Raw genomic sequence first — 23,946 nt, forward strand, 5'->3', positions numbered from 1 at the left:
CAGAGAACAGTCCTGTAATTAGTACTTATTGTGGCTATACCGTTTATATTAGAGAGAGAGAGAGAGAGAGAGAGAGAGGGAGGGAGAGAGAGAGAGAGAGAGAGAGAGAGAGAGAGAGAGAGAGAGAGAGAGAGAGAGAGAGAGAGAGAGAGAGAGAGAGAGAGAGAGAGAGAGAGAGAGAGAGAGAGAGAGAGAGAGAGAGAGAGAGAGAGAGAGAGAGAGAGAGAGGGAGGGAGAGAGAGAGAGAGAGAGAGAGAGAGAGAGAGAGAGAGAGAGAGAGAGAGAGAGAGAGAGAGAGAGAGAGAGAGAGAGAGAGAGAGAGAGAGAGAGAGAGAGAGAGAGAGAGAGAGAGAGAGAGAGAGAGAGAGAGAGAGAGAGAGAGAGAGAGAGAGAGAGAGAGAGAGAGAGAGAGAGAGAGAGAGAGAGAGAGAGAGAGAGAGAGAGAGAGAGAGAGAGAGAGAGAGAGAGAGAGAGAGAGAGAGAGAGAGAGAGAGAGAGAGAGAGAGAGAGAGAGAGAGAGAGAGAGAGAGAGAGAGAGAGAGAGAGAGAGAGAGAGAGAGAGAGAGAGAGAGAGAGAGAGAGAGAGAGAGAGAGAGAGAGAGAGAGAGAGAGAGAGAGAGAGAGAGAGAGAGAGAGAGAGAGAGAGAGAGAGAGAGAGAGAGAGAGAGAGAGAGAGAGAGAGAGAGAGAGAGAGAGAGAGAGAGAGAGAGAGAGAGAGAGAGAGAGAGAGAGAGAGAGAGAGAGAGAGAGAGAGAGAGAGAGAGAGAGAGAGAGAGAGAGAGAGAGAGAGAGAGAGAGAGAGAGAGAGAGAGAGAGAGAGAGAGAGAGAGAGAGAGAGAGAGAGAGAGAGAGAGAGAGAGAGAGAGAGAGAGAGAGAGAGAGAGAGAGAGAGAGAGAGAGAGAGAGAGAGAGAGAGAGAGAGAGAGAGAGAGAGAGAGAGAGAGAGAGAGAGAGAGAGAGAGAGAGAGAGAGAGAGAGAGAGAGAGAGAGAGAGAGAGAGAGAGAGAGAGAGAGAGAGAGAGAGAGAGAGAGAGAGAGAGAGAGAGAGAGAGAGAGAGAGAGAGAGAGAGAGAGAGAGAGAGAGAGAGAGAGAGAGAGAGAGAGAGAGAGAGAGAGAGAGAGAGAGAGAGAGAGAGAGAGAGAGAGAGAGAGAGAGAGAGAGAGAGAGAGAGAGAGAGAGAGAGAGAGAGAGAGAGAGAGAGAGAGAGAGAGAGAGAGAGAGAGAGAGAGAGAGAGAGAGAGAGAGAGAGAGAGAGAGAGAGAGAGAGAGAGAGAGAGAGAGAGAGAGAGAGAGAGAGAGAGAGAGAGAGAGAGAGAGAGAGAGAGAGAGAGAGAGAGAGAGAGAGAGAGAGAGAGAGAGAGAGAGAGAGAGAGAGAGAGAGAGAGAGAGAGAGAGAGAGAGAGAGAGAGAGAGAGAGAGAGAGAGAGAGAGAGAGAGAGAGAGAGAGAGAGAGAGAGAGAGAGAGAGAGAGAGAGAGAGAGAGAGAGAGAGAGAGAGAGAGAGAGAGAGAGAGAGAGAGAGAGAGAGAGAGAGAGAGAGAGAGAGAGAGAGAGAGAGAGAGAGAGAGAGAGAGAGAGAGAGAGAGAGAGAGAGAGAGAGAGAGAGAGAGAGAGAGAGAGAGAGAGAGAGAGAGAGAGAGAGAGAGAGAGAGAGAGAGAGAGAGAGAGAGAGAGAGAGAGAGAGAGAGAGAGAGAGAGAGAGAGAGAGAGAGAGAGAGAGAGAGAGAGAGAGAGAGAGAGAGAGAGAGAGAGAGAGAGAGAGAGAGAGAGAGAGAGAGAGAGAGAGAGAGAGAGAGAGAGAGAGAGAGAGAGAGAGAGAGAGAGAGAGAGAGAGAGAGAGAGAGAGAGAGAGAGAGAGAGAGAGAGAGAGAGAGAGAGAGAGAGAGAGAGAGAGAGAGAGAGAGAGAGAGAGAGAGAGAGAGAGAGAGAGAGAGAGAGAGAGAGAGAGAGAGAGAGAGAGAGAGAGAGAGAGAGAGAGAGAGAGAGAGAGAGAGAGAGAGAGAGAGAGAGAGAGAGAGAGAGAGAGAGAGAGAGAGAGAGAGAGAGAGAGAGAGAGAGAGAGAGAGAGAGAGTGAGTCACAGAAACACATTTCGCGTGTGCACTACCGGACATGCTTGGCCGATCGGGAAATTGTTTGTTGTATCCGTCATTTCTGCAAACAGAAGCATTTGAAACAAATAGAACTTTGATGAATCAATTTAATTAACGCACGATAATTGGAGCACGGAGCACGTTTTTCTGTGTTAAAAAATCAATATGAAATTTGAAAAAGAGCCCGTCACCATTAAAGACGAAGATGATACTTAAAAACTGCATTCACCGTCAATTTATCGGAAAATCGGGCGAGATTACTGGAGCACATCATCTCGCTATATCCAATTGACGGCAGATCAAATCCGAGTAAGTAAAACTTCGCTCGGCCGAGCATACATCGCGATGAAAAAGGAAGACAAATGAGAGGAGTGGTACTGACACCATCCGACCTATATACTATATACGCGAATTTGCAGAGAAATTAAATCAGAGATGCATACGCGAAATGTACATTTTTGTCGCTTTTTCGTAAACGAAGCACTAGCGAGATCTCGCATGCAAAAGAGTGTATTTGAAATTAAATCTGCGGATGATTCATTGTTAGCACTTGTATTTGCCACGCTGTATTCTCGATGGCAAGTATTATACACAGGCTTCATAAAGAGAAAGTGTTTGAAAATAGAAATATAGGTGAATATATTAAGGCAATATTATATTTTAATTTTCACTGAAATATTTTATGATATTATTTTAATACAATTAAATTATTACTCGCCAAAATTTTTGTTACATTCTCTTTAAAACTGATTTGAAAAAATGTGTACGTATTAAAACAAAAATGAAGTTTCCGTGTCTGTTGACGAGCGCATTGAAAAATACGAATGAAAAATAACACTTTGAAAATCATAATAGTGCATCCATTAACTTAATTTTTTATCTTTTTACATTATTGTACACGCTGCCGCGAAGTAGGTTGTTCCATATAATTCTCCGCTGTTGATGTCATCAATATATATAGCTATCCTATTGCTTGTCACACATTATATACGGCAGCTGCAAAAGTTTTAATTTTGCGGGCGATTGCGAAAGATGACTAACAAGCAAAATCCATGTCAAATAAAGTCAAGCTTGAGATAAATTATTTTTACGATCGCTTGTAACACGTTGCAAATTGTGTGCTGCAAATTTCGCTAACGTGCGTGAGAGCGGAGCGTTGGACGGATGCATTAACGAGCACGTGGAAGGACAAAAAAAACCAAGTAAAATTTCCATAATTTATCGCGGGCCATTGCGCTATTTCTGCTCACGTAAAATCTTGCGCGTATTTTCAACTACGACTATCGAATTCTCCCCCTGTGCACGTCGTAGTCGATAACGAGTGGTAATTCGGGTGCGGAATGGCCCCAATTCCCGTTTTTAACGCTTTCGCTGACCCTACAAAGCGAATATGGAGATTTGATGACGCGTCATTTAGCTACAAATGGCGTGATGCAATACTCGAAAAACATTATTCACAAATACCTTAATACTTTGCGGCTGAAGTGCAACTTGGTCTAATTAATCTTGTGCTTACATGCTGTTATTGCGGTAATTATTGTGTTCGTTATTATTATTATCGGTGCTAACAGAAACTGTGCAAACAAACGTACTGCCTAATTTATCGTATCCATATTAATACTATCAACATTACTATTAATATTATGAAAATTTATTTTCATGCATGTTTAATACATGCGCGTTACGCACAACTTACAAACATTTTCAATTATACAGTACGGTTTAAAATTATTATGATTTATTATTTCCGCGAAGTATAACTTCTAAAAATAACGATTTAATTTAAGGGGATTTAACTTCATTATTTGTATTATAAAAGTTAATAGCAGTGAATTAATTTTTTTAATAAGCGAGAGTGCTTGTTTTACTTAAGTAAAATAATCAAAGGGTCATTATTTTGAAACTGAACTTGTGTTATTCTCATATAATTCCCCTTTTTTGCATGCGAAAAGGAGAAAGATCGCTCCTCTGTTTCCCCTGTTTTTTATAATTCCCTTTGTTAATAACGGTGCTTTAGTTTCAGTGCCGTGAGGCACCTCGCGATTTTTACGACCGCGCTCGCGCGGCAGAACCGACGTGGCTCACGAAGAAAGTTTTTATAGCGCGGTGTCCCGTTTTCTCGCGAACACCGTCCCAGCACAAGTATTCGCGCGGAATTATTCTGGCCGCGCGACACGAATTATACGAGCCACTTGAGCTCGACTGAAATTATTCGGATTCGCGTCGCGAACTCAAATTAACCCGTCCATTGTCGAACCTTAAATATCGCCCGTGCGCATACATATAAAATTTTATCTCGCGCGGAATAGTTTACATAATTCCGTATGATTTATTATGAATGTTCATTCATATCAAATTTCTAATTTATAATTATGTCAATTATATATATTGTTTGCACTAGTTATCTATCAATCGCAAAATACTATACTATACTATATAAAGAATGTATGTTTATGTTTTTCTTATGTATACATATATTTCTAAATGCTTTTTTTATGTCTTCAACTTTTTTATTAAATTTTGCTCGCGCGCGATATCGCTAATTTAAATATTTCATTATTTCACTTTAATAATGTAAAAATTTATGCATTTTTTGCGTCGCAATCTTGATCATCAAAATTACTTGAATTGCAATTTCTGGAATTGTAATTTTATCAGGAAGGAGTGATTAAATGCAGGAAAAAGTGCCTGGCATTTGATAAGTAAATAGTTCTCGTTTTACTCGATCTATGCGGTAGCTCGTAAGAATGACCGAGCAAATTTGCAGATGACTATTTTTAAAAATCTCACGTTCTTCGCTCTTCTCACTTCTCGGAAATCGTAAAAACCGCCTGCATTCGCTGCTTTGATGCGGGAATTCATTAATGCGAAAATACGTACCTGGAGTACCTCGCGCACTCGTAAACGATCTCGGGCGCAGCGTTGGGTCCCTTGATTCGCGGATAGTTGCAACGCCGAAAGGAACTGAAGAACGCGTCCGCTTTTCCCAGCAGTCGTCCCTGAAATACACAAGGCCGCGGAAACGCGACGGTTACGCTACTGCGTCTTAACGCCGGGTTTTATAATAAGGCTTGGGAAACGAAAGGGCTCGTTAATCATAAAGTTAGGAAGATCCAGAGAGTAATCTTAAAATAGCGTCGTAATAAAAATAGTTCATAAAAAAATAGAATTTGCATGAAGATTATAAGATATCTTTCTCTTTTTTGATATAAACTTTTTGAACTGTTTGCAGAGTGGAAGGTAATTGCAAAATTAATTTGAAAAATATGAATAAGCATAACATAGTGGACAGATGTTGATATCGGCGTTATTTAAACGCTGCTTATTCTTAGTATGAAAATCCTTACTAGATTGCAGCATGCAACAATGTCTGGAGCAAAACCCTTATGCATTCTATTCATTTATATGCGAGGCAATGGCACAGTGAGGAAATTTTCCTCCGTTTCCAGCAGATTTTACACGGCACCAAAGAAACGGAAAATGTCTCACCGCCCTGTTTGAATGCTTTTGATTGCTTCTCTTAATACGGAAAAAATATAACACGACCGTCTGACGGAGGAGGAGGTCGTAATAAGCTCGCTTGTCGTTTGCCAAATGCCGTTTTCTCCAAGCTCGTTTCTTTTCGCATTTGTTTTCATTTAAAAAACCGTAATAAAAGTCTTGACTGGATACAAAATTATAGCACGGTTTTATAAATAAGCTCTTTTTTCAAAGACTTATATAAATAGAATTATACGCGTTTAAAATATTTTTTTAATTGCAAAGACACATTTAATATTTAATTCTTTAAAAGACTTATATCAATATTTTTTTATAATTTTTTTCATATTAAAAATGCTCGATTTTTCAATGTAACAATATGAACTAAAAAACAAAACGGTGTGATTAAACAAAGCTCTGGAAGTAAATCGCGTCGAGAACGGTAGAATTTGTAAAATAAAATTTATTAAAAAATTATAAAAATTATTTACTACAAATTTTCGCGATGTTTTATCTAAACGGTAGAGAAATGCTACGAATAGTAGAAGGCGTTTAACTTGTATTCACTATAAATTTCGAGAAAGAATAAATAATGAATGTTGGCAATAGAAATCACGTAGAGAAAATAATTGGTTTCGACGAGAAGTAGCATCCATTAATTAATTCGATGAAACGTCTTGAGCAACAGGATTCCTCTAGCAACAACACTCTCTTTATAAACTTAGATTCCTACAGTGACTCGCTGTATTGCGAACTGATACCTCATTAATCATAAACAGTACACAGGCGGGCTCTCAGAAACGAAATACATATCTACAATCAGTAGATTTCAGAGAAGGAAACTGTATTGATTTTTTTATTGCCTGCCATTAATTTACGTAAAAAAGTTTGTGGAGGATCGTGCGAAGTTGAGCTGTTAGTAGGAGATGCGAAATAAATTTAGAGCGGATAAGATCGTCGACGCGTGACCGTATAATTAAAAAAAAAAAAGAAAAACGAAATTTTTTACTTTTCAAGAGTATTTCGTTCACGACGCGGAGAATATGAACGATTCGATCGCGACCGGGACTTCGTTTACAAACTGCGTTGACAATCTGCAACAACATCGGCTAGGTAAAGGCAAGTAGTCGCACGAAGTACAAAGTTACCCCACTCGAGGATATTCGCCTCATCAACTTCCCTCTTCCAAGTTGCCGGTGCCCAGAGCGTTCTTGTCTCGTTCAAGAATCTTGTACGCGTAACGAACGTCTCAGTAAGTTTCAAGGACCGAAATTTTGCCTCGCATCACAGTCAGGACTTCGTTACACTTGTTGACAATGCCTGCTACAGTTAGATTGTAATCATTTAATTGTCTGAATCACCTTCGTTACTACGTAAGCGCGTTATTGTGCTGCATTATCCTGATACATAATCGGAATTGTTATTGCAGTTTGAACAAGTAGTTTTTTTTTTTTAACAGAATGGCCTTAAATTTTTTGTCATGCTTATTAATACGGGCACAAGTAGCACTTTTTTATATTTTTAATAACATTTTTCAATAATTTGTTTCTTTTTTACTTTATATTCTCAACTTTGCTAGACTTGCGATTGAGATACAGTTGGTAACATAAATCTATATTAAAGACACGTGTACTGTGAAACTAATGTTTCAGTTTCGTTGTTACGTTCGTCGTTTAAAACGAAGAATCCGATTACTATCGCCGCTGTACGATCCATCTTGTCAGACGACTCGAGCTCGTTCGATTTCTCACGTTTTCTTTGCCGTCCACCTTTCGCCCTTATTTCTGTAGCTTTTCTTATTTCCGAGTTGCTCCTTTCCCGCTACTTTTCCGGTATTCCTCTTCCTTTGTCGTAGACTGCACCTTTAGTATTTCATTTTATATCTCGCGCACGAACGTACCGATGTGAAAATAAAACGTAAATAATACGTGCGAGCAACTTTATCTTGGAATAACGTCGTAATCTTATCTCTATGTTAAAACGCGCAAGTGTAACGACGCCTTAAGACAAAAATCTCATTAATTCGAATTATGACAGAGACACGCTTCACCTCCAACTCCTAGCTAATTTATTAAATACATCGATACGCGTATAATCGGATTACGCTTAATTGCGCGGCAAAAATAAAGAATTAATGGGCACTTTGTGTCGTCGCGTCGCTTGGAACTCGAACGAGACACGTCTTGAAATTCGAGTTCGCAAGTTTTAGCCGTCTGCTTTCGCAATGAATACCTCACGAGCGAAAAATACCTTGAGAGTGAAAAATGGATTGCCACTAGAATACGTAAGGTGAATTTCAACCTAATGCAATAAAGATATACAAAATCCATTTTCACGTGAATAGCTTTATTGTAGATGGGCTATGCAATGCCAATACAATTCTTTAGTACTCGATAAACTTAGAATCTCTTATTGCAATCGCGAAACGTTCTCGGCGCATCGTAAGCTCGTGAGATTATCGGTACCGACACTTTGCCGACCGCGCACGCAAATTTCACAGGTTTTATCGCGACGACTATTAAATCGCTTTACGACCGTGTCGGAGAAATGGTGGAAGTCGTCAAAATCATCGATACGAGAAGCCCTTCAACGATATGATGAGGGGAGAGAGCAACTTTCTTCGTGTCTCCGCGCAATTGTCACGTGTATATATACGTGTTACATGGATAAAAGTCCCGAAGATGCGCGAACTATGATCATACCAAATCTGAAATGACCCTTCGTCGAAGTTACTCGAACGTGAGAACGACATCGTACAGTTCGATGGCGATAGAACGAGGAAGTTCCATGTCGTGAAGTTCCATGCACTCGATAAGCATAATTTTCGAACTTGCCAGTTATTGGTTATCTAAAAGTTGTCGGTCGTTCCGTAGTCACGTGAAAACTGAGCGCGACTATAAACCAATCTGTATATCATTCCGCGAGTGAAACGTAAAACTAATTTAATGGTGATCGATAATAATCTAGCTTACCAGTGCTATCTGATTCAACGAGTCGCTCTCATATTTATCGATACACTGCTGTGCGATCGCCCCGTTAATATTGCACGTTAATGATCGAACATCGGGGCACTGCGCGCGGAACGTATCATGCTTTAGAGATATCGATTCAATTATGAAAGGGGAAAAAGCAAAGAGCGAGCAAAAATTGCGCGTTGCATCAATTATCCACGGCTACTTCGTAACTCTCTTAACTTTCTTCGAAATTACTTTAACTACTCCAATCTCCGAAAGTTCTTCGACGCGAGAAAAAATGCAAGAAAATTTAATTCTCTAACTTCGGCCGAAGTTAGAGAATTAAAAATTTGGAGATTGCGGCGTAATGCGATTAAATGCTAAGTGGCGATTTACCTGAATCCAGTAAGGCAGGTAAAATCCGGCGCACGCCAGAATCGAGACCACGGTGGACAGAGTAGCCCACAGCACGCACAACACTGTCATCTCATCGGTTTAAGAGCGTCCGCCTCTCTCCCTCACGCACCCCCGTTCATCCTCCATCCGTGCATAACCGTGTGGAGGTCTGCTCCGAAAGCGCTAGTCAGAGTCTCGACCGCGGAACTTGGACTGGACGCACCCGCGAAACGCGACGACGTGTGTCTCGCTTCGTTCGATCGTGATCCAAAATGTGAACCGGCGTCAAACTCGCACTCTCCGTTAAATCGCGCTCTCTTTACGCCATGGCTGGCAAAAGGCGTCGAATCGATCGTGTGCGAGTGACATTTATTACGCTATTGATGATCCTGTCGCAGCTCGTTTGACGCTCGCGGGACGTTAATTTCGGAGATCGATCGGCCGCCTAATCGCGGATCAGCGCATGCCGGCGACGCGTTATCTCGTGTTCGAGTGCTTCAATCATCCCCGGTCTTCGTTGTCGTTGCTTTTTTTTTTTTTCTTATCTCTCGACGCAACGCCAACGAGGCGCTCGGCGCCGTTAATTCGGACTTCCGCGAGATTACGTCGCTCGTAAAACGTGACTGAGCTACCGCGTGTCGTTCCTTCGAATGAGTCACGCGGTTAATTTTAATTCCTGCTCCGTGATGAGTCTTGCGGCGAAAATTGGTATTGAATGATGACGAAGCGACGGCGCACTTGCCCAATTTACTACGCTATTTATATACGGAAACTAATAGGAAAGTTACACTTCTGAATGACTGCACAATTCACTCACTTCATGGAGTTCCATGATCGATTTACTCCACTCGCAACTATCGACGAAATCCAAATTCATTAGCCCGTAAAACTTGTTAATATTGTTCGTCGATAATTATCCTGTTTAATTGTTTCCTGAAGTTACATGACTCGCTGGATCGATCGAATTCACCAATCGACGTGTGACGTCTATTGCGACGCGTTTCCTACTCCTTAATCTGTCAGCGGGATCCTTCACTTTTTCCTGCGTCGTTAATTCATCGAGAGTTTTTTTCCCATCGAAAGTCACGGCTCGATTTCTTGCAGGGATAGTAACTCGTTCTGCTGCCAGACGCGTCCTCCGTGGTTAATTATAGACCCGACCACTACCGTGGCTCACTACCCACGCTGCGTGCTTGCTCTCCGGCGTCCCCGATAAGTATTCGTGCGTCGTACCGTCCGAGACGGCTCGTTTCGGAAGCAAGCAACGTACTCACGTCCGCGACACCGAGGATTTCGAAAGAAATTGCGAGAAAAGAGATCGCGTGACGAGGGTGGTCCCCGTTCGTACGGTCCAATGACGTTCGAAATTTAATTTCGATCCGGTTCGACTCGGGCAACCCCTTCGAGCGAATAGAGACGAGACGACCGACGGCGGAGACGAGAGCGGGATGCGGTAGTAGCGTGCGCGAATGTCCGACGTCGTCGTCGTCGGCGTCGTCGTCGTCGTCGTCGTCGTCGTCGTCGCGCACGGCGCCGCTTCGTGGCTGCGACTGAACGGTTCCGTTCTCCACTCTCGGCGCGTTCCTCCTCTCCTCTCGTCTCACTGGCCCACCCGCGCCTGATCGCGCCGCGCCGCGCCGCGACCGCACTGCGTGGGAGAACGGAGAGCGCCGCGACGCAGCATCCCGCTCTCGGACATCTGGCGAGCACACGCACGGTGCACGGTCACCGTCGACGCGCGTACACGCGCATATACGACGGACGGACGGACGTATGCGTGCGCAACGTAACACGTGTACAAATCACACTGCCAACGTACCCGTTTGTTAATGGAGATCAAATAATCGCGGTACACACACGCCTTGTTAATCGCTCTTGTCGGCGAGATAAATATGACATGGTAAATTTGTTAAGTATATAAATGCGAACAGATTGAAGAATTTTGTCTCAACTACTATTTTTCGCGCGGGATTTTTTTTTACTGCGACGACAGAGTTCATCGTTCTTTCTCTTTCTCTCTTTCTCTCTCTTTCTCTCTCTCTCTCTCTCTGCTATTTCGGCATTAATCATTTTTTTTCAACATGTATCGGCACACATCAATCGATAGTTTGATGGACAGACTCTAACAGGGTCCCTGGTGTATCAGTTTAGAGATGAAGGGCTCGACGCTTCAGTTGTCATGCGCTAGGCCAAAATAATTGAGGGCTTATGCTATCCGCACGCTACTACTACTATTCATTGATAATATCGCGACAATATTGATTGATGCAAACGATTCTTCAATTGTTTCGGTTTACTGTGTTCGATATCGTGATGGCAGGATTTCGTCGGAAATGCCGTTCTTAATAAAATAATGAATAATTTTGTTGGGTTAAATGCGCGAAAGCCGCGCGATCCAGAATGAGCAATTAGGCGATAGCCGAGCTCGGCATAACTCCCGAAATAGTAATGCAAGGTGGAATTTTGTTCGCAAATTTGCAGCACGTGTCTTTGTCCCAAGAATTATCTGAGCTGAAACACAGAAACTCATAATTGGCAATGAAATTATCACACGTTCCAGTTCCATATATGGAAATATATTGATTTGAGGTGTTAATGTGGCATGGAGCTCTCCTGGCACGAAGTCCCCCGGGTCGGAATTGAGAATGCGTGTGACCTGTCCCACACGTCGAGCCAGAAATTCGAGAATCTCCGTGTTCAATAATGACGTGTCACTGGCTGAAATACCTCAATTGGCTGATACCGCCTATCAACAGATCCGAGTGTCCTGTTTGGCGCTTTCAGCCGCATTGAGCAAAATACTGATAAAAATATCGTTTGACAATTTCCAATAAAAGGGGGATGCCACATTAACATATCTCAAATCTATGATAATCAGAATTAAAGATACGACAATTAAAAATCGAGAGATTAGCATTATCTAGGGCGTTCCGAAAAATTATATTTTTTAATTTTTATGTAACATCGAATTACATAATATTTTTCCAATATATTTTTGATATCATTTATTAATATTTTGTAGACACTTAGGTAGTCGCTTGTTGGTAAATTCGCCGCCGCATTATTGTTCCGGTTACCTCAGCTCTGCATCCATTGTGAAGCCTCGTTAACATTTCCATCATCCATCACGGACATAGAGATGTTCTCGCTCATTCTCACCGCGTGTAATCGCGATACTGGCTATCGACGGACCCGAGTGTCCCGTTTGGCGCCGCTATCAGTCGCATTAGGAAAATAAACCGCCGTTTTTTTTTCGCTACGAGCGATGGATACAAAAAGAGATAACAAAGCCGGGAATAAAGACAAAAGCGAGATCAAAAAACGCAGTAAAAAAATAAAACCTTCCCCCAAAAAAAAGACAAACAAGACAATTCACGGTGGAAAACGACGACGCTACGATGTAACGTTCCATTTCGTGTGGAACTGTATGAAACTTTCCATTCTGCTGGGCGACGCTAGAGAAAGAACGACCTTTCGCCCATCGCCTGCCTTGCACACACGCGTGTGTGTGTTTATATGAGTGTGCGAACAAAGTTGCGTCGAGCCGACCCAACTGAGGTCATCCGATGCGTTGGTAGAGCTAGTAGACGGTTTCAAGGGCTGGTAAAGTCTCATTTCGGTGTAAATTTCATCGAGTTTTATTGTTCACAGTCTAACGCGCACCACCGCGAAAACTTGTTTTCGTAAGCATATTTTTATGCGTTTTTACCCCTCGCTACATCACTAGCTACATCATCGCGATAATAATTTCATTCCTACGTTATCTTTCTGAGACACGTGCGCTTCTATTGATCTTACTCTCTAAATGAATTTTATCAAATACTTTTTTTGCGATTTTTTATTTTATTTAGCTCACGTTTTATATTTTCGAGATTAATCGTAATCGGATAATAACGTCAATTAAACTCGTTCTAGTAGCGCTTTTGAATATTTCGGAAACATTCGACTTGGACATTCGCGAGTAGCGGCTAACCGATTTCAGAAAAATCATCAAAGGAAGATCCGACGAGAATCGATGAATGCAGCAAAGTTCCATGAACGGAGAGAGCAAGCTTCTTTTCCTCCGATATCATTGCGACGATCCGGGAGTTTTCTCTCGTTCGCCTGTACGAGAAAAGCGCTATTCCCTCAAACAGATTATGAGCCTCGGATTTATTTTTACGACCGGTCGGATCCCCCTACAACGCTCGTCTCCGCGTACCGTCGAGAACCGGTGGAGAGCTGATACCGCTCTCGCTTGATTCGACGGCGCTCCGAATCACGACACCGTGAAATATATAGCGTCGCTTCTTATAGGAAGCAACGCGAGCGAAAATAATCACCGTTGAGCGTTCAATGGTCGCGGGAGGATCGACGGATTATGCCCCTTTCGAAGCATCAGCGCGCGCGAACGTTTGCGTTTATACTCGAATTCGATTTAATACACCAGCCACATTTATCGTAAACCACGGCTGATTACATAGGAAATTAAGATACAGACGGCGTAGATACGCGGGACCGTTCCTCTATTCATATTCTTATCTCCCTCTATTTGCTCGGGTAATGAGCTCCCCGGCCGTTACATCGTCGGCGCAATGTTGCCGTGCCAACTCTACGGACGTTTCGCCCGTCCGTGAAAATGCGCGCATGAAAAATAACGGGCCATTACCGCGGCTGAATACATTGCCGGACAAATTACGCATCGTCGGGGTCAAAGACAGCGGACGGTTTAAAAAAGATGATTTATCGGATAGCGGCGCTCCTTCCGGCTGTTACGGTACGATGCGTCAAACGGAGTGCCTCGGGCGCGCGAATCTCTCTTTCTCTTCTCTTTCTCTCTCTCTCTTCCGTGATAAGAGAGATTTTACGAAAGGAGATCGAGGTCGGGATATACTCGGCGCGCACGCTAGTCGTCACTGGATCAAGAAAGGAGTCTTATCTCGGAGCGGTCGCGAGGCTGGCTGCTGAATAAATATGGTCGATTCGATCCACCACCGATGAACTTTGCGATTCGCATGGCCAGCGTCCGGGCTTACAACGCTGTAAAATGTAAAGATGACGATCGGGAAAGCGGGAAAGGAGAAAGAAAGGCAGAAAAGTGCAAAAATATCGGGAAACGGCTACTTGCAGGATTAAGTTTAATATAGAAATATTTTTTTTTATAGAAAACAAAGATCGAAATAAATATTTGAAGTTTACAAATATTGCAGCGATTTTACGAGCAAGAACATCATCATTCTTCTTGCGTACGAGATGACTGCGGTCTCGCAGTCATATTTTATGCGGTAGAAATAGTTCACGTTATGATCAATGCACCGCGAATAGTTCTGCAAAAAAGCGGCGGTTGTAGAATTGTGTACACACAGCGTAGAAAAACTTCCCCATCCTCGCACATACGACAGACGAGCAAATCCCCATCCTAGCCCTTTTCTCGTTCAACCGAATTAATCGTTCCGCCGGAAAGAATTCATTTCCCCGTAGGCGTCTAATTATGTGCTTTTTCTCTATCGACCTACGCACAATCCGATTTGTCTCCCATCATCTGACGCGAGAGAGAAAGACAGAGCGTGTACTTTCCGATGAGAATCCGAGGATGGATATGAATCACTAGCGTGGCGAAAAGCAACATATATTCACGTAATGAAAGCATTTTCCGACAAAATGAAAAGGGATGGAGCGACTGCAAAGTTATTATTTTTTAGTTGGAAAGGATCGGATTTTGCATTGAAAAATTGGAGAAATGAAACAACATCACTGCAAATTAGCATCACCGTACTATTGCCGGACGGCTTGTCCAGCTTCATCACCGCGAGTGCAGCTTGGCAGCGTTTAGATACGCTGTCGACGAGTTTTTCTGGCATAACCTCGAAATAATGGTCGCCACATGGCTCCGGTATGACGACACGCTTGTTTTAGGATATAACTTCTTTCTCTGCCTCGAGCTTTATCTTCACGGCGGAATCGAAAGCAGACAGCGGCGAAGAAATTCGTGGAAGGCGTGCCGAAGCGCTGCCAACTTGTATTCGGTGTAATGCGAGTGTATCTTTATTAAATGACAGCTCATCTTCCATAAATTGAGAAGACACTCTAGTGTTACAAACTGCGGCGGAGATCAGATGTTCGCTTAATAAGCGTGACAGATAGTTACATGATGTACAGTTTGTCGTGTCGCTATCGAGTGCTTAAGTGACGGGGATTCAACTTGAGTCGACGCTCGGGTCAGCCCCGGCGTCGGCGTCGGCATCGCCGTCAGTTCCGACGTAGACGACGTAGACAACAGAGCGGGGAGCATGCTAATGAACTCGCTTGCTTGCCAGCGCAGTACCTAGGAGGAGTTTCCCAGAGGCGTTTTAATCAAAGAGCAACGAGCAATTACAATCATTCGCGGCATCTCTCGGCTAGCCTCTTTTCCTCGGATCGCCTCAAGCGCATAAAAAACGTTAAGAAGAAGATGAGTATTTTACGTACCGCGCCTCGAATTCTTCGAAGGATGTACCGATATTACTGAACCGTGTATTGCAGAATCAGCTGTTAGACGGAATAATTCAAGTAAACGTCAGCAAAAATAAAATTTTTACATCTTCTTCGATATTCATAATCGTTTCAACGCGACATAAAAAGTTCGATTTGTATCTATATGGAATCATAAAATATGTATAAATCTATATTATGCAGCTCTTTTTTTTAATTGCATATAGGAAATATTAATATAACATTATCACTGGATGCGAGAATATTATTAATGTGACGTTATCAGTTGAGTTATTTTTACTTTCGCACACATCGACGGGATTTACATTTGCGGATTGACGGCAAGTGAGATTAAAATTCGAATAAGCCAGTTGCGATATAATTCACGATTGTGTCTTCACTTTGGCGGCATCGATTATCAATACAACGAGAGAATACACCGCGGTAGGATCGATGGGACGGCGAGCGAGACATAAAGATATAAACGCGAGCGCGTAGGTGAAACTTGCGTGACAATTTGAATATATCAAACTAATCGCCGTACAGCAATAAGGTTCCGCATCGCGTCCATATATATGCATACATGCAGTTTGCGTTCGATTCTCGATAGCCGGACGGAGTTAGCGGATACGTGAGCGAAATTTCCAGCTGTAACGACCCGAAACTTTCTCGAGATTGACGCTTTAGCCACGGTGCGTGGAGTCGCCGCCGTTAACTCTGGTATCCATGCATGTCCATATAAACCGGTGTTCTCTCCGTTAGTTAAATCCGAATTAAAGTTCGTATCTAACGCGCGCGCCAGATAGATACATCGACCGTTTAACGTATCTGTTTAAATTTTCAGGTCGACAGAGGAAATTATCAGCCGTGGTTAACGATCGTTTCAGTGAGTAATGCTCCCTCGTTTAAATGCCCTACGAGCATAATAATAACGAAGTATTATGCAAATGGCCGAAATATTTTTACCTTCGTCGAAAGGTGGAAAAAACGCATTTTTATTACATAAAAGCTAAATTAAGTTGAGTAATATATACGATGTAAAATCAAATAGAAATTTCATAATTTTACATTACATTTCAAACATGCATTATATATGTATATATTTGCCGCCATTAAAGCGAATAGCTTACATTTTAATATTGTCATACTACCATATTTTTTTATTAATATATCACATTTATTCTACTCAGTTTTATTACTCTTTATAAGCGGTTTTTATTCTCTCATGCATTTAACATTTATATAGGCACAAATGTGTACTACTTTTGTGCAACAATTAAATATAAATATACGTATATATTTTTTTTGTGCGCAAAAGTTAGCATATAAAGTCCTTTAAAGATTTTATAAGCTCTCATATAATTACGACTGCTCTACCCTAATCGCATTAGTTAAATCTCTCACATAATCTTTATTCTGAAACTTCAGATTGTCGTGGCTGCACATTTTATGCATTCTCGTAAAAATTTGCGCGTGAAAATGTTACAAGTTAGTAAATAACGTAGGCCCGCTTCTGCTTCATCGGGACGTCAGCCTCTCGAGAAACGAGCAAACTGCATCTTGGAACAACTCGACCATGCTGCACCGTCGGCATGGTGCAGGCACGGCAAACATCCCCCAGAATTGCACTTTCGCACCCCGTGTTTTTCCCCAGATGAGACGGCAATAAAAATATTGTTTACGACAGGAATAAAATCCAACACGCCCCACCTCGCTTCCACCATCTTTCCTTCTCCCCCGTTCATCGTGCGTCCCACGCCGCCGTGAACCGCCGAATAAAGCGCCGGTGAAAAAAAAAAGACATGTGGAAACGAGAAAACGTCGCTTACCGCGCGCATTTGCGCGTCGTAACGCGGGCGGTTCCGCTCGCAATATAAAATAAAACGAAATGAAATGAAATAGAATGAAATGAAATGAAATGAAACAAGGCCAACGAAGGTAGCTGGGTGTAGGACGAGCGGCAGGGTGACGATGGAGATGGGTCAGGATATGAAACGCGGGCGGAATTTGTGGGGCAGTGATACGACACGCGGCACACGCACGGTTCTCGTTCCAGAGCGCGCGCTGATGGGTTACGCGTGATTTAAAACGCCACTGCTAATTCTGTCGGAATTTATAAATATCCGGCCTCTTATAGTTCCATATGTAGGCTGATAATGACTTTTAACTTCGTTATTTTTCGACCTACTTGATTATTTAGCCGCATAATTTTTTAATTTAATTAATTTATATGAGCGGTGCTAGCAGATAGTGGAGCTTGGGAACGTATATAATTATTAATAATTATTTGATTTATTATTAAAATAATTTTCAATTAAAAGTGCAGTTGAAATTATTGATTCAAGCTTCATTCAGAGCATCAGAATTTCGAATTGGGATCAAGCTGGGTTTGTATTAGATTCTGGATTAGAATTGATGCGCGTGTAGATAACGCAATGCGTGTACAAACGCGAGAGAAGAGGTTGGGAATTATTGATGCTACAATAACTGGAAAACACTAAAAGGCTATGAATGCTTGATGAAATGCGGATAAATTCGACCGGGCGATGCGGAGCACAGGGCTCGCGAACTATTGCTTATTCCGCGATAAAACTTCCGACTTTCGGAGGCGCGTTAATTTCACGCTCGCGCGTCAGATATACGGACGACGGCCGGGGCCGGATATGGTTCGTTGTTTTTGCGCTGCCAGTTCCACAGTGAGAGAACGGGCATACGGAAAATTTCGACGAAATGCAATCGCACGGAGGCGTGAATATATAACGGATACCCGCGGTCCTCGTCTACCCCGTGGCGGCGCGCTCGCTCGCCGGCCGACTTTTTCCCACAAACTTCGTCGGGGAGTTAAAAGATATTGCGTGGCCGTCTAGTAGCGAAAATAACGAGGGATGCGTTTGCAGTAAATAATTTGCATATACCGTGCGCGTGGAGCGTGTTGCTGCAAAAATGTAAAACGCGCGACGTTGTCGCACATAAAAAAGTCATCGTCCGCTGGATGCATTAGTAATACAAGTGCGCTTATATATTATTTCAAACATCCTGATGGAAACGCCTTTTGCCTTTGAATGTAATGCACTGTCAAATTGAATTGACAGAATTATCGTTAAAATTGTGTATCTTGCGCAAATATTGTGCGCAAAATGCGACGGAGTTTATATTGCCTCTCGAATTTCGCATAAACTGCGTAGCGGTATAAAAAAAAAGAACTTAATAAAACAGTTTTCCCTTTGTGAGGGAAGTATGCCGAAGTGTTTTTTTTATATGCAATAATCGCAACTTTCGACGTTGTGCTTTATTAAAAGTTAATTATCCTTTTGCGATTGTTCCACTTTTTCCCGACAATTTCATCGTGAAACCAATGAATCGGTTTTGTGTATCTATACTCGAATGCGCGATATTTTACGTCTTTTGAATTTTATCGTCGTTCACCGCGAAAATATGTAATATTAAATTAGATCAGAAATTTGCGAAGGTATAAAGTTCGCCCAGGGGACCCGGTATTACGAAGGGTTTATGAATGTTTAATGACATTAGAATATTCACGGATGCCACCGCCGTCGGGATTTCTACATTACGTATTTCGTGATAAAACTTCGCGTCACGTCACGAGCCACGCTCTTGGCGCGTCCAACTTTCGAGGAGCATTAATTTCACGCCTCGGTCAGATATACGACCGAATGCTCGGGTGCGTCCCGTCGTTTTTGCGACGGTACCCAACGCTGTTCCAGTAAATATACGACAGCGCAAATCCGCCCACCAGTCATCCCTTCGGCGCCATGAAGTTTCCATCAACGCTCCCAACGTGGGAATGTTTTGATATTATTATATCATTTTGCGCAGAGATTTTCATGCTCGAAAAATGCGATTCAATAATTGCGCGCTCAGCAATAAACGCTCACTCTACGCTTATTTTTGTTCTATATATATATATATATATTAATATAATTTTATAATTATTTTTCCAAACAAATTTTTTAATTATTACACAGCTATACATGATTTAGTAACGATGCCATCAGCTTTAACATTCTCTTCTTTTATTACTTATTTTAAATTTAATTTGAATTTTACATTTAACAATAAGGCTTAATGAATATTTTAACTGATTCAAAAATACGTTACAAAAACAGTAAATCGTAAAAGTTGAATTATTTATTAATATCAGTTAATTGGCATTTATATTGGCTTATGTATTAATTACTATCTTATATTGGCCTATGTACCATTTACTATCTTTATTCGCTGCTTTTGTTTCGGATAAAAATTATTCTGTTATAAGTTACAGTAATGTACAATAACGAATAAAATAAGTCGTAAAAAGTAACCAAGAACCGGCATTAACGGCAGCGAACTCACGGCTCGCGGACTGCGTGGATCGTTTTCAGGATCGATTCAATTAAAATTCATCGAGGGCAGATAAGTAGAATAAGACGAGAAAGAGTAAAATTTGCATCGTAAAAAAACAGAAATATCTTGCAAATGAAAGCAGATAGATAGGCAAACACAAGTCTCATTCGAAAGATCATGAAAAGCTCTATCAAATGAGATAGCAAATAGATAGGCAAATATACGTTCGAAGCAAGTTTTTGCGAGTCGGAAGAAACGCGTTTTGCAAGAAAAAAAATCCAAGAGAGGGCTCCCGAAAATTAATGATTATTAAATAACCGTAGAAATGCTATAAAAAGCCGAAAATATTGCCATCGCTCTAAAATACAAAAGTGCGTAACGCGAATATTAAATTGCGTAACGTTGAATTTATTTGTTCAGAACACGTCTACCTCTTCTTCTATCGCGTCTATCGAAGAAACGAAGTTGGGAGAAGTTAGTTCTACGTGCAAACTGCGAGGAAGGGATAACTGTAAGCAGCGATTTTTACGTGTATGAGATCGACTCAAAAGCAGCGTTAAATCGGTGAACTTTCGCTACCAAGCTGATACTATCGCGTCTGCTCGGCTATCGAATACGCCAGACTACGGGGATTACAGCATAACTTGGCGAGAACTTCTAATTTTACTGTTCCTATCCGAGATCAGATAATACGCCGTAACGCGCGATTGAGTCCTGCGCGCACGAATCGCGTGTTATGCACTCATGCATCTCGAATACTTAACGCAGTGCTGACGCTGACAAATATCATACTGCTCTCTATTTATTCAGTAAACCGAGATTTTGCGCAAACACGTGTTGAATCAATAATGCCTATTCAGCGAAAAAAGTGCACACAACGAAATGTGCGCACGCACGTTTTATTATGCGACGCATAAATTTTATTATACAGCGTATCGAAATCTGTATCAAATATTTGCAAAAATACTGTTGACAGTCGCGCGACGAAGACAGATAGAGAATGTAAATAAACGTAATAAAATATCCCCCGTGATTCAGACCAGCGCAGCGTAATGTTATGACAATAACGATATTTTTAATTTCGCGCTTGGCATTATTTTTCGGGAATTATTTTACGGACATTTGTCGTCCGCCCTTCGGAAAAATTTTGATCTGCGTCAGCGCGACGCGTCTTACCGTCACCCGTGGAATTCCGTTTGGATAAAATCTCGCCGTCGTCGTGAGCGGCCACCCGGGGGGGGGGGGGGGGCCCCGTGACTAACGTCATAACGTTGTCTCGCCGCGTGTCACCGCGAAACACGGCCGCTTTTAATGTCCGATTATCAATCTCTCGAAATGATTTCGCGCTCCACTCGCGCCCTTAGCTCCCGCAATGAAGGACGGAATATTCATGAGGCACCGAGAGCGGCCGATCCTGTCAAGGTCTTTTATGCAAGTCGTTCGACCATCCACTCGACGATCCTTTGTTTAAGCGTGATAATTATTAATGGTATTTCGCTATCGCCCGCTCTCTACCGCCTCGTTTCCCCGATCCACCGTCACTCGTCACTCGTCGGTGTCCCTCACAGACGTGAAGTTCCTTCCAGACTTCAGAAATAGCGCGCTGAGTTTTCTAAAGGTCTCGTTCTAGCTCTTCCATTGGATGCCATAAATTATGGGTCCTAGAAAGTTCTAAAGAACAATGCGATCTATGAATGGGTGAGTTAATTGAAAATTTCTGCCTAGAGACTAGAGTTCGGACAGAGAACTTACGCGTACGCTCTTAATTGGGGAATTGATTAGCCTTGTGGTATACATACAACAAAGATTACTTTGGTTTACTTTGTAAACACATGTGCATTCAATTTTCTCCACGCGCTCTTTCAACATCCGGTATTTTAGGAGAAAAAAAAATTATTCAGTTTTTAATTTCTCTTTCCGGATTTAATTACACATCGGTAAATAAAAAAACTTTACATTTTGTTCCATAGAATATTTGCTCCGACCGTTACGATGGGCGAAATTGGAGTTGGAGATAATATTCAGCGTTTTTATCGGAATAAATTGTGCGTGTTCGATCTCGTCAAAATACATGGGTTGTTAAAAGGAAATGTCATGTCATACCCAAAGCGCACGATAACGGTAACAATCATGTGTTATGCGATTATCCTGGGCGAGGCAGTGTGCAGACATTCCTCCATTTATCGTGATAAACAAAGCGTGTCGTGTATCGGCGTAATACTATTTAATAACCCCTTAATTCGGTAAACTCGAATCGAGTTTCGCGTAGTAACTCACGATACGGATGTATGCGCAAACGATACGATTGCATAAACCAGCAGATATGCGTAAACGGCCCTACAACGTTACTACCGTATTTAATCATTCCCTTATCCGGCAAACTCAAATCGAGTTTCTCGCAGTAATTCGCGATAGAGACATATTCGATAACTACGCAGAATGGCCACGCGCGATGAAATTAACAGAGTGTATTATATCGCGAAATATCCACTGCCGGTGTTGGAGCGATAATGAATGCAATCATAATTAAAGGAAGTAAAATTTAAGCCATAAGTCACGAAATGTGAGAAGTGATTTTATAGTTCTTATTAATTCCTTTTTACAATTGTGTATTAGATATACATGATTTTTGCGTCAAGTTTCGATCCTTTAAACTCTTAAGAAAATGAATGATATCAAACAGAAATGTTAAAATACGCTTAAATATTAATTATGTAGAAATATTTAGATATGCTAATATTCTTGTGATGACTTCCTGTTAAGAACGTGAACAGGATATAACTGTTACATTCGAGATATGTGCGGTTCTCCAGTTTTCATCATAACTTGCCAAGTTTATGGAATCTCGTGACAGAAGATCGCATGTGCGAACCTTATTACGAGGATAACACGCGGGAATGGCAAATGGCATGTGCGGGACTCGTCGAGATCGTTCTTCGTCTTCAAGTGCTTCTCTAAGCAACTTTACACAGGCGGAGGCCTGGAATCCGTTCCACCGACACACACACACACACATGCCAAGCACTAACACACGTCGCCATATCAACTTTGAAGTGGGAACGCAATAGGGGGATGCCCGTTGTGGAAGGTGCTCGCCGTAATTTCCGAGAGAGATTTTATTAGCTGTACGAGCTTTTCGCGAACAACGTAATGAATTAGCAAGTAGTGCACTTAGTTGAATAGGGCGGTACCGTGATGTTGCTATATTATGTCATCACGACATTTAATTTATTAAAAACATATTATAATACCCTTGTGTGGTGTGTTTAAAAAGTGTTACTTTTCTGCGTTAAATATAAATTGAATTTTTAAATATTGAAAAAAAAATATTATCTAAAATTAATGTGATGGCTGAAGAAAAAAATATGGTATTTACATATTTTATCATATACATTGCGCACAAAAAATATATACATAAATAATGTGATTCGATTACATCTTTGAAACATATGTAATGCCATCAATGCTAATTCGCATTGCTAATTCGCATTCCGCGCAAAAATGTTTAATGAATATCTCGGTGCTAAAAGGCGGGGGAGATGATCGATGCGTCTATCATAACTTTTATTTTCACTGCGTACCGCCGATGCCCTTTCGCGAGTGACCTTCTTTAAATTGCTAACCAACTGTCGGCCTTCCATCGGCCGCGAATGCATCCGTGTCTCGCTCGTAGAAACGCGCGATCGATCAATACTCCGAAAACCAGTGGAAGCCTGTCCTCGAAGGTCGTGACAGGAAAAAAGTAGTACCGATAACGAAAGAGTCCGGGAGGAGGTAGGTAGAGGAGCCGCGGTTTGTAGTGGGGAGAAAAAAATGAATTATGCGAGGAATCGAAAATGCTGGTCACGATGGGAACTCCGGGGTATTGTCCTGGGCTTCCTCTTCGTTTCCTTTCCCCGCCGCATCCTGCGTTCGCGCTCTGTTTTTTCATTCTGTCTCTTCCCCTCCCATCCGCCCGCACGTAGAGAGAGAGAGAAAGAGAGAGAGAGGGGGGAGAAACGTGAAGAGTGCGTGTGATATATAGCGTGTGTACCGGGAGTCTTACGATGTCGTTTTCTGATGGATTACCTATTTCGCGCACTTCTATCGCCGCACGGAATTGGTCCGGGAAACGTGCATTCATAGTGTCGCCGGCGAACGAAATACGTTTCTGCGCTGAATTACCAGCATCTATCCTCAAACATTCCATAAATCTTGATATTGACGGATTCAACGGATCCTTTTACGTAA

At 42.1% G+C, this 23,946-nt stretch overlaps 2 protein-coding genes across 16 annotated transcripts in view; one reads left to right on the top strand and one right to left on the bottom strand.

Annotated features, from left to right (window-relative positions):
• Positions 1 to 10,599, bottom strand: part of LOC105670224 (LHFPL tetraspan subfamily member 6 protein-like) — a 23,834-nt gene extending 13,235 nt beyond the window's left edge. For 2 of the 5 annotated variants that reach the window (XR_010889663.1, XM_012363620.2), the window contains exons 1-2: positions 8,923 to 10,599; positions 4,973 to 5,091 (exon numbers count right to left, since the gene is read on the bottom strand). Coding sequence is in view for 3 of the 5 variants with exons in the window: in XM_012363620.2 (XP_012219043.1) it covers positions 4,973 to 5,091; positions 8,923 to 9,012 (209 nt within the window). In the remaining 2 variants the exon portion in view is untranslated. The remainder of the gene's footprint in view (positions 1 to 4,972; positions 5,092 to 8,922) is intronic. The other 3 variants (XM_012363619.2, XM_012363618.2, XM_067352965.1) reach the window with 3 other exon arrangements.
• LOC105670217 (uncharacterized) overlaps positions 1 to 23,946 on the top strand; it is a 231,340-nt gene that overhangs the window by 135,795 nt on the left and 71,599 nt on the right. For all 11 annotated transcript variants that reach the window (XR_010889668.1, XR_010889669.1, XR_010889665.1 and 8 more), the window contains exon 10: positions 16,217 to 16,258. Coding sequence is in view for 5 of the 11 variants with exons in the window: in XM_067352975.1 (XP_067209076.1) it covers positions 16,217 to 16,258 (42 nt within the window). In the remaining 6 variants the exon portion in view is untranslated. The remainder of the gene's footprint in view (positions 1 to 16,216; positions 16,259 to 23,946) is intronic.

This window comes from Linepithema humile, chromosome 4 (genome assembly GCF_040581485.1).
Source record: "Linepithema humile isolate Giens D197 chromosome 4, Lhum_UNIL_v1.0, whole genome shotgun sequence".
Lineage (NCBI taxonomy): Eukaryota > Metazoa > Arthropoda > Insecta > Hymenoptera > Formicidae > Linepithema > Linepithema humile.